Here is an 18,235-nt window from a genome sequence, read left to right as displayed (position 1 = left end):
CCGAGGCTGACCAGCTGTGCACGACCCTTTTACCAGCTGCCGTTGTTGTTGTGACGAGGCGAGTCTCCTCTCCAGGAGGCGCGCACACGCGGTGACAGGAGTGAAGGAGAGTGATGGACACCCTGCCCATCGCGCCCCTTCGCCACGGCCAGTGCTAGCGAATCCCCGCGGATATGGAAGAGAGAAAGAGAAAGAGAAAGAGAGGCATGTGATAAAGCTGACGACAGAGGAAAGTAACGACTCGCCCTTGCCATCGTGTGCAAAGTGTGCCGTACTGTGAGCGATCGTAGAATGTGGTAGGGCCAGAGTTTACGTCGCAGACAGTCATTCAATTAACGAGACGACGCCGGAGGTGAATGGACCATAGAAGGCTTTTATTTGGCCAGTTGAACGGCGGAGGCAAACGCGCTGGAAAATGCTCGAAATTGAGCCTGAAATTTAGTGCCCTTTCACGACCGTCCCTCGACTCCAGCGGGCTTCGTCTGTAGCACGAGGAGCACTTCTTTGTGTTGCTGTGCCTCTCGCATCTGCTTTGTGTTTCCTGCGCGGCCGCTAGCGCTCTAGTAGTGTGGCAGAACCAAACCGAACTAGTTCGGTAACAAAGTGCAAAGTTTTCCGTTTGTGTTTTTGTATACGATAAGATAACGTAAGAGACCAAACCGTCCACGCCAAAGTGATCAAATCCGACAGTGGAAAGTAAAAGTATTGGTAGCTTGGTACATCCGGGACACTTGTGACCCCCCCCCCACCTGCTTGTGCCCCCTCGGCCTCCACGAATCGGCCTCGCGAGGATCTCCGTTGACGAGTGACCGGCCCGTCCTTCCGCAGGGGTCGCAAGCGCTACCACAACGCCCTTAGTGTCCCTGTGTTGACGTCGTCGATCGACAGGGCCCTGGTTAGCCCGTCCCTTACCCTCCACGCCACTACTCACCGCGTCCGAGCCTTGCGTTGCGTGCCTGCAGTAACAGCGCCCCCGTCCCCCTCGTCCCCGTCCCCTCCTCCTGCCGCAGCAGTAAGCAAGTAAGATCGAGTAAGGAAGCAGGCCAGCGAACGAGCGCCCATCGCCATGACGGCCCTAAACTCCCTGTTCTCGTTCACGTCCCCGGCGGTGAAGAAGCTGCTGGGGTGGAAGCAGGGCGACGAGGAGGAGAAGTGGGCCGAGAAGGCCGTGGACTCCCTCGTCAAGAAGCTGAAGAAGAAGAAGGGCGCCATCGAGGAGCTGGAGCGCGCCCTCTCGTGCCCCGGACAGCAGTCCAAGTGCGTCACCATCCCCAGGAGCCTCGACGGACGCCTCCAGGTAAGCCACACGCAGCGTCCGCTTCTTTTGTTGTTGTTGTTGTTGTTGGGAGAGGGGGGTTGGGCTGGGGTTATTATTTTTTTTTATTATTGCCAAAATTGTTATTATTATTATTATTATTATTGTTATTATTGTTATTATTGATATTGTTTTTGTTATTGTTATTGTTATTGTTATTGTTGTTATTATTATTATTATTATTATTATTATTATTATTATTGTTATTGTTATCATTAATTATTATTACTATTATTCTTTTTATTTTTACGACTACTACTATAGTCACTATTATTAGCATCATCCTTATTGTCATTATCATTATTACTATATATATTATTTTTATTATTGTTGTTATTATTATTGTTTTTATTATTGTTATTATTATTATCATTATTATTTTTATAATTATTATTATTGTTGTTGTTGTTGTTTCTATTATTTTCAGTATGATTATCATCATAATCAATATTGTTATCAAACTATTTCTGTTATCAATATCGTTATCATTTATTATTACAGTATTACATAATTGTTAGTATCATCGGTTACCATTAAAATGGTGATAGTGACACTTTTATATATATATATATATATATATATATATATATATATATATATATATATATATAATTAATATATATATAATTATATATATATATATATATATATATATATATATATATATATATATATATATATAATTATGAAAATAGTTACAGTAGTAATATTATTATGATGGAACATTACCCTTATTATTATTGGCTATTATCACCTTCAGTTATCATTTTTATAATTATATTTTGGGGATTTATCATTACTCTTATTACTCTTTACATTATTGATGTGTTCATTATCTTCATCATCACCTTTTTTTTCTTATGTTAGTGATTATATGTTTATTGTTGTTATTATTGTGGATTTGTGATCGTTAAGTGGTTTTATTATTATTAGTTTTATTATTATTGTGTTTAATTGTTATTGTTATTATTATTATTATTATTATTATTATTATTATTATTATTATTGACATTATTATTATTATAATGATATTGTTATAATTATTGTTATCATTTTTGTTATTATTATTATTATTTAATTGTCTTGTTTGTATTGTATCTTTTATCATTATTATTATCTTTGATGCATATTGTTAATATGTTATCATTTTATGAAAATTAATCGCAATATCCTGAGTATTTCAAAATTTCCATTTAACTTACTAATTGCACTTTCGCCTCATTTATGATGATAATGATACTCAATTAATTGAATTCAAATCAGATCAAGTCAGTGTTCAGCTCACAGAAAAAAAAAAACATTTACTTATTCCATGATGAATTTATTGCGAGAAAAAAAGATAAGCTTTAAGATACTGTAATTTAAGACCGGTTTAGATACCTCAGATCTCAAGTATCGCAAAAATAGTTTTCTGTCGCATGGTGTATCTTTTGTCTTTTTGTCTCTTTTAGTTTTTTTTTTTTTTTTAGGGCTATTTGTTTTTGTTTTTATTTGGGCTGTTTAGTTACCTCTGTGTCTCTCTTTATGGTTAGGGTATCTTTGTTAATGGTGCAGCTGTTCTTGTTTTTGTTTTTCTTCTTCTTCTTCTTCTTCTTCTTCTTCGTTTTCTTGTTCCTCTTCTTCTTGCTCTACTTTCATTCTTCCATTTCTTCATTTTTTCTGCTTCTTCTTCTTTTATTTCTTCATGTCCTTTTTCTTTTCTCCTCCTCTTTCTCCTTCTCCTTCTCGTTCTTCATTTCTTTTCATTCACGTAATATTTTGTCCCGGGCAGTATAGGGAAAGGAAAACCTATGTTTAGGTTTTTGCCTTTCGCTCTCTCCTCTGTGTAGAGTTCATCGTTATTATTGTTGTTGTTGTTGTTTTATTTTTTATGATTTTTGTTTATTATTGTTGTTTTTGTTTTTGTTGTTATTGCTATTATTGTTGTTATTGTTCTAATTGTTGTTATTGTTATCGTTATTATTGTTATTATTATTATTATTACTAGTATTGTTATTATTTTTGTTATGTTTATTGTTACTATTATTATTGTTGCTTCTCTTTTCGTTATTATTGGTATCTATCACCATTATATCATCGCCATTGCTCGTAAACAACAACACACATAGCCCTGTAGCGGGCGTGGGCGTGGGCGTGTGGGAACGAGGGCCGGTTCCGTCCCCACGCGTCCTGCGGGAAGGGTCGAGTCCTTGGCAAGGGTGGCAAGTTGAAGGACAGGAAAGGGGAGCCGGGATTCCTTGGGGAGGCGAGCGAGGAAGGTCGGATTCCTTCAGGAGAGGAGGAGGAGGAGGGGAGAGGGGAGTTGGAGGTGGAAGAGGAGGGGGAGGGGGTAGGAGGAGGAGGATGGGGAGGGGGTAGGAGGAGGAGGATGGGGAGGGGTTAGGAGGAGGAGGATGGGGAGGGGTTAGGAGGAGGAGGATGGGGAGGGGGTAGAAGGAGGAAGATGGGGAAGGGGTAGGAGGTGGAAGGGAAAGAGAAGGAGGAGGGGGGAGGGGGTGGGGGAAGAGGAGGAGGAGGGGGGAGGGGGAGGGGGAAGAGGAGGAGGAGAACCAGCAGCAGCAGGAGCAACAGCTCTGGAATGCCTAGGAAAGAGAGCAAGGAGAAGGAGAAAGATATTTCTTCCGAGAGGAGGAGAGGAAGAGATCTGGTCTCTTTCAGGATTGGGAGAAGGTGGACTGAAATATCCTTGAAGAAGGATAAGGAGGTCTAGAATCTCTCTTCCTTCAAGAGGAGAAGAGGAAGAGGTCTGGAATCTCTCCGAAGGAAGGCAAGGAGGTTGAGAATCTCTCCTCTCCGCTCCTCCTAGAATCCTTCAGGAGGAGAGGAAGAGGTCTGGAATCTCTCCGAAGGAAGGCAAGGAGGTCTGGATTCCTTGAGAATAGCTGCGGGTCTCGCCCCCCCCTCCCCCTCCCCTTGCCAGGAGGTTGTTAGGTGGTGGTGGTGGGTGGGGTGGGGGGGGGAAGATCTCGGGGACTCGAACCCGCCTTGAGGTCGTGGCCTTTTTGCTTGTTTTCTTTGTTTGTTTGTTTCTTAGCATTGTTTACCTCTTTGCTTTGTTGTTGTTATTGTTTAGTTCGGAAGGTCGGTCCGAGTATTTTTTTTTTCTTTCTTTTTTAGTATTGCTTTATGCCTTTGTGAGTTGATTTGAATATTTATGATTCCCTTTTGTGACTATCCTTGGTGTAAATCTTGTTTTATTTAGTATTGAAATCTTTGCGGTTTTGTCTGCTGAGGGAGGTAAAGAGAGACTGAGAGGGATACAAAGAGAGAGGCAGAAAGTTAGAGAGATAGGTAGGCAGAGAGATAGAAAAAAAAGGAAAGAAAAAGGTAAAGAGAGCGAACAACAGCGAGAAAGAGAGAGAAAGAGAGAGAAAGAGAAAAAGAGAAAAAGAGAAAAAGAGAAAGAAAGAGAGAGAGAGAGAGAGAGAGAGAGAGAGAGAGAGAGAGAGAGAGAGAGAGAGAGAGAGAGAGAGAGAGAGAGAGAGAGAGAGAAAAGAAAAAGAAAGAAAGAAAGAAAAAAGAGAGAGAAAGAGAGCGAAGGCATAAGCAGGCAGGCAGGCAGGCTTGCAGGCAGGCCGGCCGAGTGCATTGCTCGTGTCCTGTTTTGGGTTCAGGTGTTGGCATTGAGTGGGCGGCTGTGATTGTGTGTCGAGATTTCCACGGCGGCCGCGAGTATCAGCTGGCCGGCAGGTGACAGGTGCGCCCCAGACGCGTGTGATGTAAGGTGGAGCTGCGCCTTCGTGTTTTTTTTTTTTTTTTTCTCTCTCTCTCTTTCTTCCCACTTCTTCTCTTTTGTTCTTGTTTAGTTCTTTGTCATTCGTTGTTATTCGTTTTTTTTCTCTTGTTTTGTTTTCTGTTTTTTTGGTTTTGTTTGTTTGTCTTTTGCGGTTTCGAGGTGTGTGTGTGTGTGTGTGTGTGTGTGTGTGTGTGTGTGTGTGTGTGTGTGTGTGTGTGTGTGTGTGTGTGTGTGTGTGTGTGTGTGTGTGTGTGTGTGTGTGTGTGTGTGTGTGTGTGTGTGTGTGTGTGTGTGTGTGTGTGCATGTATGTATGTATGTATGTATGTATATAGGTTGAGGGAGAGGGAGAGATAGATAGAACTAAATAAATAAAGAAGGAAGAAAAAAATAAAGAGAAAGGGGAAAGGGGAAATGAGAGAGAAAGAGAAGGAGAGGGAGAAAGAGGCAAATAATGACAGACAGGAAGAAAAAAAGAAAGATGGAAAAAAAGAAAGAGAAAAGGGGGGAGGGGAAATGAGAGAGAGGGAGAGGAAGAAAGAGGCAGATAGATAGAAAGAAAGATGGAAGAAAAAGAAAGAGAAAAGGGAGAGGGGAGGAAATGAGAGAAAGAGAGAGAGGGAGGGGAGAAAGAGACAGAAGCAGAAAGGAATAGAAAAGGGGGAGAAAAGAGAGGAAATGAGAGAGAGAGAGAGAGAGAGAGAGAGAGAGAGAGAGAGAGAGAGAGAGAGAGAGAGAGAGAGAGAGAGAGAGAGAGAGAGAGAGAGAGAGAGAGAGAGAGAGAGAGAGAGAGAGAGAGAGAGAGAGGTCTTGATGACGACATATATAGACAAGGTGGAGACAGGTTAGCGGCCCTTGTGCGGCGTGGAGGATGACGCCCGCCGCCCAATTACATCCTGGGCTTAGGTCGCGGCCAGGAAATTCAGGTGCGAGGCCGCCCGCCAGGTGTGTGCGCTCGGGGTGGGGTAGGGGTGAGGGGTGGAGGGGGGAAGGTAGGAAGGTAGGGGGGAGGATGGGGATGGGGGATGGTGAGTAGGAAGGGATTTTATTTTATTTATCTTATTTATTTGTTTATTTATTTATTTATTTGTTTGTTTGCTTTATTTAATATAATAATAATAATAATTATTATTAGTATTATCATTATCATTATTTTTTTTGTATGTGTGTGTGTGTGTGTGTGTGTGTGTGTGTGTGTGTGTGTGTGTGTGTGTGTGTGTGTGTGTGTGTGTGTGTGTGTGTGTGTGTGTGTGTGTGTGTGTTTCCGTTTCCCACCTGCGTATGTGTCTTGTCTTTCAGAGAAGGAAGAAGGGAGACGGGGAGAGACTGCGCTGCCCGTGTTTGTGTGAGTGAGTGAGTGAGTGAATGAAAACGGACTGTGAATGACTTAAGTGTCTTTTGTGTATTTATTTGTCTTTCGCGATCGCCCCCTCCCTCCCTCCCTCCCTCCCTCCCTCCCTCGCTGATGCAGTTCAGAGGGTGCGAGGAGAGGAGGAGAGGAGGAGGGAGAGGGAGAAGGAGAAGGAGAAGGAGAAGGAGAAGGAGAGGGAGAAGGAGAAGAAGAAACAGGAGGAGGAGGAAGAGAGTGAGAATGAGAATAATAATAAGAATAAGAAGGAGAATGAGGTGTAGGGGGAGAAACAGGATGAGGAAGAGGATGGGAAGGAGAAGGACGATGAGGAAGAGAGAGGAGGAGGAGAGTGAGAATAAGGATAAGGAAGAAAAGGAGAGGGGGGAGTGTTCTGAGGGTGCAAGGGGAGAAGGGGAATGGGAATGGGAATGAGAATGAGAATGAGAATGAGGAAAAAAGGGAGGAGGAGGAGGAAAGTGAGAATAAGAAAAGAATGAGAGGGAGGAGGAGGTGGAGATGGCGAGAAAGAGAAGGAGGAGGTAGAGGAGAGGAGAGGAGGAGGGGAAGGGGAGGAAAGAGATGGAGAAAAAGAAATGGGAGTCAACTGAAAGGGGAAAGGAGAGAAGGAAAGGAAAAGTAAAGAAAACAAATAAAAGGGATGGAAAGGGAAATGGAAGAGTAAGAAAGTGATAGAGAGATGAGTGGTGGAGCGAGAGAAAGATAAAGAAACGGCACAAGAATGGAGCGGAAGGGGAATGGGCAGGGGAGAGAGAGGTGGTAGGGGAGGTGTTGGCAGGGGGGGAGGGGGCGTTTCGGGTCGTCGGAGTGAGAGCGCGGCGATGCGTCGGTCGGGAAGGGCGGCGGAGCTGCTTGCCGGTCGGGGGCGTGCACCTGTGTCCGAGGCATGGGCGTGGGCGCGGGTGAGGGCGGGGAACCAGTGCGGCAGTGGGCAATTGCAAGCGCGCGATGCCCAGGTGTGCGGGCGGGCGGGGCGGGCGGGCCTGCCTGCCTACTTGCCCGCTTTCCGGCTGACTGGCTGACTGGCTGCACCTGGCCCGGGAGAATGGCCCGGGCGAATGGGCCAAGAAGTGAGCCGAGACCCAAGAATGGCCCGGGCCGCTCCTCGCGCCCTCGGTGCATCGGCGCTTCCCTATATAGGAGGGGCGGCATGACGTCACAGCTCTTGGTGGGGCACCTGCAACGAGGACTTTGCATGATCGGGGTCGTGGGTAGAACTGCTTTCTATGTTATGGTCACGATCGTTGCTTTGATCACTTTTGGGACTGTTCGTTATTATCTCCATTCATGCTATCATGATGCTAATATTAGTCGGTTTAGTATTAGTCGGTTTGTGATAGTGGTGGTGATAGTGAGGATGATAATGGTGGTGATAGGGATAATAATGATGGTGGTGGTGATAGTGAGGATGATAATGGTGGTGATAGGGATGATGATGATGATGGTGGTGATAGGGATGATGGTGGTGGTGATAGTGAGGATGATAAGGGAGGTGATAATGGTGGAATAATGATGATAATAGTGATAATGATTATTGCTGTTATCATGATTATTATTATCACTTGAGGATTGTCATTATTGCCACGTAATTGTTATTGTTTAATGTTATTGCCATGATAATGATTATCATTATTGTTGTTAAACCGTTTGGTATGTATCCAAACACTAAAAAATACTTTTTTAATGGACTGATGAATAGATGAAAGCGCGCAAATGTTTTGAAGGATACGTAGATGTTTATATGGATCTAACAGATACAGGAAGATGGAAAGATGGATGCTGTAAAGAACGCAGAAATAGGCACAGACTGTAGGTCAGTGAAAAGGTTCAGTAGGTTATCATCAGATTAATGTATTTGATAGTTAGATATTGATTAAGACAGCAGCGCAGAGAGTTAGGATTCACTAACGATTGACGTGAGCGCTGATCCTATTCGGAAGATCTGGCATTCGCATGATCCGGCTTTCGCATAATCCGGCTTTCGCATAATCCGGCATTCGCATAATCCGGCTTTCGCATAATCTGGTATTCGTATGATCCGGCTTTCGCATAATCCGACTTTCGTATAATCCGGTATTCGCATAATCCGGTATTCGTATGATCCGGCATTCGGGAAAGGAAGTGGGACGTGCCCAGTTTCGGTTAACCCGTTTTGGGTTTTCCGGGCATAGCCACCTAAAGGTTCGGTTCGGCGACCGATCACGGAATGTCAAGCTGTGAAATCCATCCTCTGCTCCTCGACCCTCCCTCCTCCACCGCTGCCCACCCTCTCCCTCCTCCACCTCTCCCCACCCTCTGCCCACCCTCTCCCTCCTCCACCTCTGCCCACCCTCTCCCTCCTCCACCTCTGCCCACCCTCTCCCTCCTCCACCTCTGCCCACCCTCTCCCTCCTCCACCTCTGCCCACCCTCTCCCTCCTCCACCTCTGCCCACCCTCTCCCTCCTCCACCTCTGCCCACCCTCTCCCTCCTCCACCTCTGCCCACCCTCTCCCTCCTCCACCTCTGCCCACCCTCTCTCCACCACCTTCCTGTCATTTTTTTCCCTCCACCTCTCCATCCATCCATTCATCTCTCTCTCTCTCTCTCTCTCTCTCTCTCTCTCTCTCTCTCTCTCTCTCTCTCTCCCTCCCTCCCCCCCTCTCCCCTCCTCTCCCTCTCCCTCTCCCTCTCCCTCTCCCTCTCCCTCTCTCTTCCCTTTTCTCTCTCTCTTTCTCTCCCTCCCTCTCTCCCTCTCTCCCTCCTCCACCTTGCCTTGGGTTTGAGAGAAGTAGGTGTGGCTAGAGGAGATGGATAAATTAAGAAGAGTAGATACGGATGATACGGTGGCGGCGTCTGTACCGGTGTAGCGGCGGTGGCGGCGGTGGCGGTATAGCGGCATTTGTGACGTCACTCGCGGCTCTCTATATATACACACTAACAGCAAGATAACACACAACAACGTCAAAATCACAATCTCACAGACACAAAACAGAGACCAGAACAAAATCCCATAACAATCACCCGCACACATTATATGTCCCGTCGGGGATATCGCCGTGTGCAACTTGACGTAAATGTTGCCACATGTTCCTCTCCCCCCCTCCCCCTCCCCCCCTCTCTCTCTCTCCCCACATCCTACCCCTCCCTATTTTCCCATCAAACCCCTTCCCCCTACCTACCCCTGCCTGCCCCTTCTTTCCCCTTCCCACCCCCCTTCGCTTTTTTTTCCCCACATCTCTTTTTTCCTCGCCATGGCTTTGGTATTCCCCTCTCTCCCTGCTTCTTTCCTTTTCACTTTACTGGCCATCCATCTCTCCCTCCTCCCTCCCCTCTTTCCTCCCTTCTCCCTTCCTTATTTCCTTTTCCCTCCCCTCCTATCTGCCCCTCTTCCCCTCCTCCTTTTCCCTCCCTTCTTCCCCTCATCCCCTCCTTCACCCTCCCACCCTCTCCCTCCCTCCTTCCCTCCTTCCCCTCCTTCTTCCCCCTCCCCCTCTCCCCTCCTTCTTCCCCCTTCCCTCTCTCCCCTCCTTCCTCCCCCTCTCCCCTCCCTCCTCCCCCTCTCCCCTTCCTTCATCCCCCCATTCCCTCCTCAATCTTCCTTCCCTTTTATTCCTCTCGTCCCTCTTCTCCTCCCACGTCTCCCCCTTTCCTCCCCTCCTCCTTCCCCTCACCTGTGCATTTCCCCTCGCCCGTCCTCCTTGCCTCCCCTTCTCCCTCCCCCTCCCCCCCCCCCTCCTTATCTTTTTTCCCTTCCCTTCCCCTCCTTCCCCCAATCATTTTTCCAATTCTACCCTGCACCTCCCTCCCTCCTTTCCTTTTAACTTCTACTTACCTTTCCCTTTCTTCCCCTACCTCCTTCCCTCTCCCCCTCCCTCCTTCTCCCCTTCCTTCTTATGGTTTCTCTTTCCCTCCTTCTTCCTTCCACCCCTTTCCGTCCTTTTCTTTCCTTCCTTCCTTATCCCCGTTACCGCCTTTCCAACTTCCCCTCCTTCTCTCCTATTCAACTCTTCATCATTTGCCCCTCCTTCATTCTTCTATTTTCTTAATCATTCTATCTATTCTCCTCCTACTTTCCATTTTCTTTTCTTTTTCTCTTCCCCCTCTCTCCTTCTATCCTTCCTTCTTTCCTTCTTTTTTATCTCTTCATTTCTTGTCCACTCTTCCTCTTCCTTTTCCCTTCCTTTTCCTCTCCCTCCTTCTTCTTTTTTCTCCTAGCTTAAACCTCCGCACCTCCTCTCCCCTTCCCCCTCCCCACCTTCCTTCTTAATCCTATTCTTAACTTTTCTTTCCCTTGCCTTCCCCCTACCTTTTCATTCTCCCCCTCCCCTCCTTTTCGCCCTCCCTCTTCTTTTCTTTCTCCTTTCTTTTTTTTCCTTCCTTCTCCATCTTTTTCTCTACCCCCTTTCCTTTTCTTCTACTTCTAATCCTTCCCCTTCTTCCCCATATCCCTATCCCCCTCCATTCTTTTGCTCCCATTCCTTCTCTATTTTCTTTTTTCCTAACCCCCCACCTACCCTTCCGCCACCTTCCCCCTTCCTTCACTCCTCCTTTCTTTTCTTCCTTCTATTTTCTTTTATCTTTCTCTTTCAATTATCTCGTTTTTACTTCCTTTTCTTTTCTCTATCTTCTTTTATCTTCCTTTCTCTACTTTTCTTTTCTTTTCTTTCTCAATTCCCCCCCTTTTCCCTTTTTCCTTTTTCTTTCACTCCTTCCCCCGCCCCTCCCCTCCCTCCCTTCCCCCTCCTTTTTCCCGAATTCTTTTTTTTTCTTTTTCTTCTCCCTTATACCACATTTCCCTCTTTCTTATCCCCCCCTCCCCCCCTCATCCCTCTCCCCCGTCCACCCCTTCCGCCCTCGTCCCCTTCTTCCCCCACTCCCCTTCTTCTTCCCCCCCTCCCCCCTCTTCTTTCCCCTCTTCCCTTTCTTACTTCCCCCCTCCCCCTCCTTTCTCCCCATCTTTCCTCCTTTCCCCCATCCCCCCTCCACCTCGTCTCCGCCCCCTTCCTATTTTTTTCTCCCCATCCCCTTTTCTATCTTCTCTTTCTTCGCCCCTATCCTTCCCCTTCTTTTTCTTCCTTCATTTTTCACTCCTCTTTATCTTTCCTTTCTATTTCTTTCTTTCCTTTCTTTTATTTTCTTCCCCCCTGTCCCCCATTCTTTTCCCCCCCCTATCCCCCTCTTCCCCTTTTATCTTGTATTATCATTCACTCCCATTTTTTCTTTCCATTTACCTTGCCCTTCTATTTCCTTTTCCCCTTTCCCCCTCCTCTTTTTCCCCCCCTCTCCCCTCCCCCCCTTTTTTCCCCCCCGCCCCTCCCACCATGCCTCTCTCCTTCCCCCCCCCCCTCCCTCCCTCTCCTCTGAATTCCCTTCTTTTCGTCTTCTTTTATCATTTCCTTTTTTTTTTTCCACCCTCTTGTGATCCCGCTCCCTCCCTCCCTCCCCCCCCATACCCCTTCCCATTCCGCCCTCCCCCCTCTCTCCCCCCCCCTCCTTCCCCCACCCTTTATCCCCTTCCCCCTCCCCCACCCTCTCCCTTCCCCCTCCCCTCCCCTTTTTTTTCTCCCCCCTCCCCCCCCCCCCTCCCCCTCCTCACCCCCCTCTCCCCCCCCTTCCCCCTCTCTCCTCTTCGTTCTCTCTCTCTCCCTCCTTCTTCTCCTTCCTCTTCTTTCTTCCCCCGCCTTTCTCTTCTCTTCTCCCCTCCTTTCTTTTCTTTTTCTTCTTTTCCCTTTCTTTTCTTCTTTTCCCTTTCTTTTCCTCTTTTCGTTCTGTCCCCCTCCCCACCCCCTCTCCTTCGTTCCTCCCCCCGCTCTTCTCCTCTGCCTCCCCTCCTTCTTGCCGTCGACTCCCTCCCCCCTCTTCCCCTTCCCCCCCTCTCTCCTCCCTCCCTCCGCTTCACACCCCCCTGACGCCCCTCCCCCCTCTTCTCCCCCTCCTTCTTTCTCCCCTCCTTCTTCTTTCCTTTCTCTTCCCCTCTTCTTTCCCCCCCTACCCTCATTCTCCTTTTCTTTTTTCTCGTTTTTTCTTTCGCCCCCATTCCCCTCACCAGTCTGTTCATGTCATTCTTTTTCTTTCTTTTCCCTTCTTTTTTCTTTTTTCCTTCTTCTTTTCCTTTTCGCCTTCTTTTCCTTCCTTTTCCTCTGTGTTTTTCCCTTCTTTCTTCTTTTTCGCTTGTGACTTCTTTTCTTTTCTCTCTTTTCCTTCTTATTCTTCTTTTCGTTCCTTCTTTTTTTGGCTTTTCCTTCTCCCTCTTTTTTTTTCGTTTCTCTTTTATTTTCCTTCTTCCTGCTCTTCTTTTTTAGGCCCCGACCACCTCGCACACATCATTCTTTCTTTCTTCTTTCTCTTCTTCGTTTCTTCCCTCCGTTGTTTTTTGGCTTTTGTCTATCTCTTTTCTTTCTTCTCCTTCTTCTTCATCTTCATTTTCTTCTTTCTTATTATTTCTTCCTGCGTATCCTTCTTTACGTCACTATCTTTTACCTTCTTTTCCTTCTTGTCTTGATTTGTGTTTTACGTCTTCTCGTTTTTCCCTTCCCCACGTTCTTTTTGTCTTCTCTGTTCCCTCCTTCTTTTTCTCGCTTCCCCCACTCTCTCCCGCCCCCCTCTCCCCCCTCTTTCTCTCCACCAACCCCCTCTCCCTCTTCCCCCTCCCGCTCACTTCTTTTTATCCTTCTTCTCTTCTCTTCTTTCCTTCTTTCCTTTTCTTACTTTTCCCCTCCTTCTTCTTGGTTCTTGTTGTCTTTCTTTTTCTCTTCCCCATTACACCTATCTCCAATCCTTCCTCCTAATCCACAACCCACCCTCTAACATACCATGCGTACTTCTCCCCTCACCCCTATATTCTCCCTCTCTCTCCCCTCCCCTATCCCTCCTGTCTCCCCTTCTCCCCCTCGCTCGCCTCTCCCTCCCTTACTCCACCTCTGTTCCCTTGTCCTTCATCTCCCCATCCATTTTTCCCCTCACCCCTCAATCTTTTTATCTCTAATCTTCTTCCTTCCTTCCCCTTTTATTCGTCGCGTCCCCTCCTCTTCTCCGCCAACGGGATCCACCTTTCCTCCCCTCCTCCTTCCCCTCACCTGTGCATTTCCCCTCGCCCTGTGGTCTCGCGTCCCTTTGTTGGCTCCTCTCTGCCCTTCGCCTCTCCTCTTTGTCTCTTTGTTCTCTTCTCTGTCATCTCTCTTTTCCTTCCTTTCTTTATTCTATCCTGTTTTTATTTTCCTTCCTTCCTTCGCTTTTGACTTCTTCGCCTTCCCTCTTTCTGTCTTGTCTTGTCTTTTCTTTCTTTTCTTACTTCCCCTCTCCGTTCGGTCGTTCTACTTTTATTTTTCTTATAGTTTCATCACCCGATTTATTTCCCTCTCGTCTCTCTCTCTCTCTCTCTCTCTCTCTCTCTCTCTCTCTCTCTCTCTCTCTCTCTCTCTCTCTCTCTCTCTCTCTCTCTCTCTCTCCTCTCTCTCTCTCTCTCTCTCCTTCCTCCTCTCTCTCTCTCTCTCTCTCTCTCTCTCTCTCTCTCTCTCTCTCTCTCTCTCTCTCTCTCTCTCTCTCTCTCTCTCTCTCTCTTTTCCTTCCCCTCACCCATTTAGTCCCCGCCTCCCCTCCTCCCTTTCGCCCCCCCTCCACTTCCTCCCCCCTACTCCTCTTCCCCCCATCCTCTTCTTCCTCCCCCCTCTCCCTCCTCTCCTTCCTCCCCCTCCTCCTCCGAGCCCGCACCAAGGTAGAACAGGTCCCCGGGCATCTCAAGTGTCCATGACTCAGCCCTCCCCCCTATCCCAGCCTCCTCTTCCTTCTCCTCCTCCTCACTCCTACTCCTCCTTCCTCCTCCTTTCTTCTCCTTCCTCCTCCTTTCTCCTCCTTTCTCTTTCTTCCTCCTTTCTCTTTCTTCCTCTTTCTCTTCCTTCCTCTTTCTCTTCCTTCCTCTTTCTTTTCCTTCCGCTTTCATCCTCCTCCTCACTCCTACTCCTCCTTCCTCCCCCTTTCTCTTCCTTCCTCCTCCTTTCTCTCCCTTCCTCCTCCTTTCTCTTCCTTACTCTTCCTTTCTCTTCCTTCCTCTTTCATCCTCTTCCTCACTTCTACTCCTCCTTTTTCCTCTTCCTCCTTTCTCATCCTTCCTCTCCCTCACCCCTTCTACTCCTCCTCCTCCTCCTCCTCCTTCTCCTCCTCCTTCCTCTTCCTTTTCTTCCTCTTTCCTCTTCCTTCTCCTCCTCCTCCTCCTCCTCCTCCTCCTCCTCCTCCTCCTCCTCCTCTTCTTCTTCTTCCATCTCCTCCTCCTCCTCCTCCTTCTTCTTCTCCTCCTTCCTCTTCTCCTCCTCCTCCTCTTCCTCCTCCTCTTCCTCTTCTTCTCTTCTTCCTCCTCCCACCTTCCTCTCTCTCCCTTTACCTCCCTCCCCCTCCCTTTACCTCCCTCCTCCTCCTCCCTTTTTTCCTTTTACTTTTTCTCTGTTTTTTCTTCTTCATGGCGTCTGGCTGTTCCATGCTCGTCTTGCCCGTCATGTGCATGAGTGGCGTGCTCTCGCGCATGAACGAACGTAGGTGTGTTGGGTGCATGGCGGGGGTGGGGGTTGGCCCTGGGGTAGGCCCTTCCCCACCCCCTACCCGGTAGGGGGTGGGGGAGGGGCGTGAATGCTTGTGTGCTCGGATTTGTGTTTTTGTGTACGGGTGTCGTGTCCCATGTGCGTGTGTGCGGGTGAGGCTGTGTATACGCTCATGTAGGCCTTGGAGAGACTGCACGTGGAGTGAAGATTTACGTGACGATGCCGCAACGCGACGGCGCTGGCGTGCGAATGCCCCCTGACGCAGACGCAAAAGGCAAGGCATACATACTCACTGACCCCCATGTGACGTCACGCGGCCCCCGTCTGGGATGGTCACGCCGCGAACATCTTGAGGCGCGAGGCGAAGGCACAGCCACCGTGTCGCGCAAGTTCGGAATCCGCGACGCTTCGACCCCGGCCGAGGTCCTCCTCGGGCGTCTGCGCAAGGGAAGACGCTCCTCCCGCTCCAGGTGCTGCTCCTGCTCCTCCTCCTCCGCCTTCTCCAGCTCCAGCTCCTGCTCCAGCTCCTGCGACACAAAAGAGTGTCTGGCAGGAGGAATCACCCCCCCACACACCCCCACCCCCACGAGCGCCATTGCAATGCCAGGCCATGCCGAGCAAGGTGAGCGAGCGTGCGGGCGCGCACGCGGGCGGGCAAGCGGTCGCTCGTACACACGTGGCGGTCGTAGAGGCGGCCAAAGTCTCCTTATAAGGAATATTTCCTGTGCAGGATACGTCATAGCGTTCCTGCGCGGGCCGCCTGGGGTCGACTCGCTTTCCCCCTCCCACCCCCACTCCCACTCCCACTCCCACTCCCCTCCCCCTCCCCCTTCTCCTGCCTCGCATCCCTACTCCAGCCGCTGGGGGAGGGGAGGGGAGAGGTAGGGCGGGCAGGAGGGCGGGCACGTCCTGGGGCAAGGCAGAGGTAGTAGGATTGCCAGCTCTTCGGGGGAGCAGTGGGATGAGGCGAAAAAAAGAGAAAAGAAAAGAAAAGAAAAGAAAGGAAGAGAGGAGACAGGTGCACGGTATCTCCTCTGCCAATGAAACAAATCATTTATTTCCTTGGGAAGCTGTTGAAAAAAAAAATCGCCCCATGGCACGGCACGGCACGACACGGCACGGCACGCGAGACTTTGATCTGCTCGGATATGTCGGGTATATATATATATATCTTCGGACTGTCTTGAGAGGGGAGTATGCTGTATCATGGTATATTGCGGGTTCGTCTCTCGAGAGAAGAGGCAAGGGTGAAGTGATGATTGATGATGAAGATGAGATTGATTGATGATTGATTGATTGAATGTGGTGAAAACGGTGATTGAGATGATGAAACGGGTCTGGCGGGTGTTGCGGTGAGGCCATTCAGGTAGCCCAGGTACGTACCAGGGAGGGAGGGACGTTCCAGGTGGGTGGGGTGGACCCATCCCGCCCGCCCGCCCGCCCACCTACCAACCTACCTACCAACCTACCTACTTACCATCCCACCCACCGACCGACCTACCCACCTGGGTCAGGACGCAACGGGAAAGGGGAGGGGCAAGGGGGTGGGATGAGATGGGATAGGATTGGGTGAAGTGTGGTGGAGGGGAGGGAGATGAGAGAGAAGAGAAGAGAAGAATAGAGAAGAGAAGAGAAGAGATGAGAGAGAAGAGAAGAGAAGAGAAGAGATTAGATTAATAGGGATAGGGGAGGGGAGGAGAGAGTCCTAGGAGCCTGCCAACCTGCCTTGCCTGTCTGTACCACCTGTACCGGCGCAGCGTGCATCCTTCCTATTAAGGTCTCGCTGCCAACATTTTGCCTCACACGGAAGGAGGCACTCGTTCTCCAGAGAACCGCTCTCGCTCTCCTTCTCTTTCTTTCTCTCTTTCTTTTTCTTTCTTTCTTTCTTTCTTTCTTTCTTTCTTTCTTTCTTTCTTTTTCTTTCTTTCTTTTTCTTTCTTTCTTTTTCTTTCTTTCTTTCTTTCTTTCTTTTCTTCTTTCTTTCTTTCTTTCCTTTTTTCTTTCTTTTTCTTCTTTCTCTCTTTCTTTCTCACTCTCATTTCTCTCTCTCACAATATTTCCTCTCTCTCTCTCTTCTCTTTCTCATGTTTTCCTTCTCTTTCTCATCTATCTTCTCTCTCTCTCCCTCTCTTCCCTCCTCTCTCTCTCTCTCTCTCACTCCCTCTTCTCTCTTCCTCTCTCTCTCTCCTCTCTCTCTTTCTTCCTCTCTCTCTCCTCTCTCTCTCTCTCTCTCTCTCTCTCTCTCTCTCTCTTCGCTCTCTTTCTCTTCTCTCTCTCTCTCTCTCTCTCTATCTCTCTCTCTTTTCCTCCTCTCTCTCTCTCTCTCTCTCTCCCTCTCTTTTCCTCTCTCTCTCTCTCTCTCTCTCTCTCTCTCTCTCTCTCTCTCCCTCTCTTTCTCTCTCTCTCTCTCTCTTCCTCTCTCTCTCTCTCTCTCTTCCTCTCTCTCTCTTCCTCGCTCTCTCTCTCTCCTCTCTCTCTCTCTCTCCTCTCTCTTTCTCTCTCTCTCTCTCTTTCTCCTCTCTCTCTCTCTTTCCTCTCTCTCTTTCCTCTCTCTCTCTCTCTCTCTCTTTCTCTCTTTCTGTCTTTTTTTCTCTCTCTCTTTCTCTCTCTCCCTCCCCTCTCTCTCGCTCTCCCCCCTCCCTCCCTCCCTTCCTTCCTTCCTTCCTTCCTTCCTTCCTTCCTCCATATCTCCCTCCCTCTCTCGTTTGACTTAGCTTGGCCTGGCATATTTAGGATAGCACTTGGCACATAATTGCAGTATAGATTCGGAAGAGAAAAGGTCTCGACTCGACAACGCCACGAAAGTTGGTGTGTGAAAGGGTGTGGAAGAGCATGGTGGAAGTAATAACGGAGGTGAAGAATGGGAGGCGAGGAGATGAGAAAGGAGAGGAACGGAGAGGAGAGTAGAGTAGAGTAGAGTAGAGTAGAGTAGAGTAGAGTAGAGTAGAGAGGACGTAGAAGAAGGAAGGAGGAGAGAGGTGGTGTAGAGAAGGGGGGCATGGAAGGAGAGGGGGGGGACGAGGTATAGAAGAAGACAGGAAGAACATAGTAAGGAAGGTCGAGTGCACGGAACAGGGGTGTCCGACTGTCCGTCCGAGCGGCGGGAGTTCAATCGGGCGAAATGCCACGAGCTTAGAGGGAAATGTCCGCTAATGAGCTTAGATGTTGGCGCGGCAGTTTGATTTAGATAATCAATCCATCAGAGGAAATGCTGGAAGGGACAGGGGGATAAGGGACGAGGGAAGGATTAAGGAGGAAAGGGGAGAAGGGGAATAGGAAGAATTCTCTTTTGTGTGTGTCCGTGTA

At 48.5% G+C, this 18,235-nt stretch overlaps 1 protein-coding gene across 4 annotated transcripts in view; it reads left to right on the top strand.

Moving 5' to 3' along the window:
* Positions 1 to 736: 736 nt before the first annotated feature.
* Positions 737 to 18,235, top strand: part of Mad (mothers against decapentaplegic homolog 1) — a 63,110-nt gene continuing 45,611 nt past the window's right edge. For all 4 annotated transcript variants that reach the window (XM_086548294.1, XM_043011987.2, XM_043011986.2 and 1 more), the window contains exon 1: positions 737 to 1,297. In XM_086548294.1, coding sequence (XP_086404420.1) covers positions 1,067 to 1,297 — 231 coding nt within the window. In that variant the 5' untranslated portion in view covers positions 737 to 1,066. The remainder of the gene's footprint in view (positions 1,298 to 18,235) is intronic.

Source organism: Penaeus japonicus, unplaced genomic scaffold (assembly GCF_977035675.1).
Source record: "Penaeus japonicus unplaced genomic scaffold, GWHDUDI00000001_assembly GWHDUDI00000020, whole genome shotgun sequence".
NCBI lineage: Eukaryota > Metazoa > Arthropoda > Malacostraca > Decapoda > Penaeidae > Penaeus > Penaeus japonicus.
The sequence above is the reverse complement of the archived record's forward strand: the minus strand, read 5'-3'. Positions and strand labels throughout refer to the sequence as shown.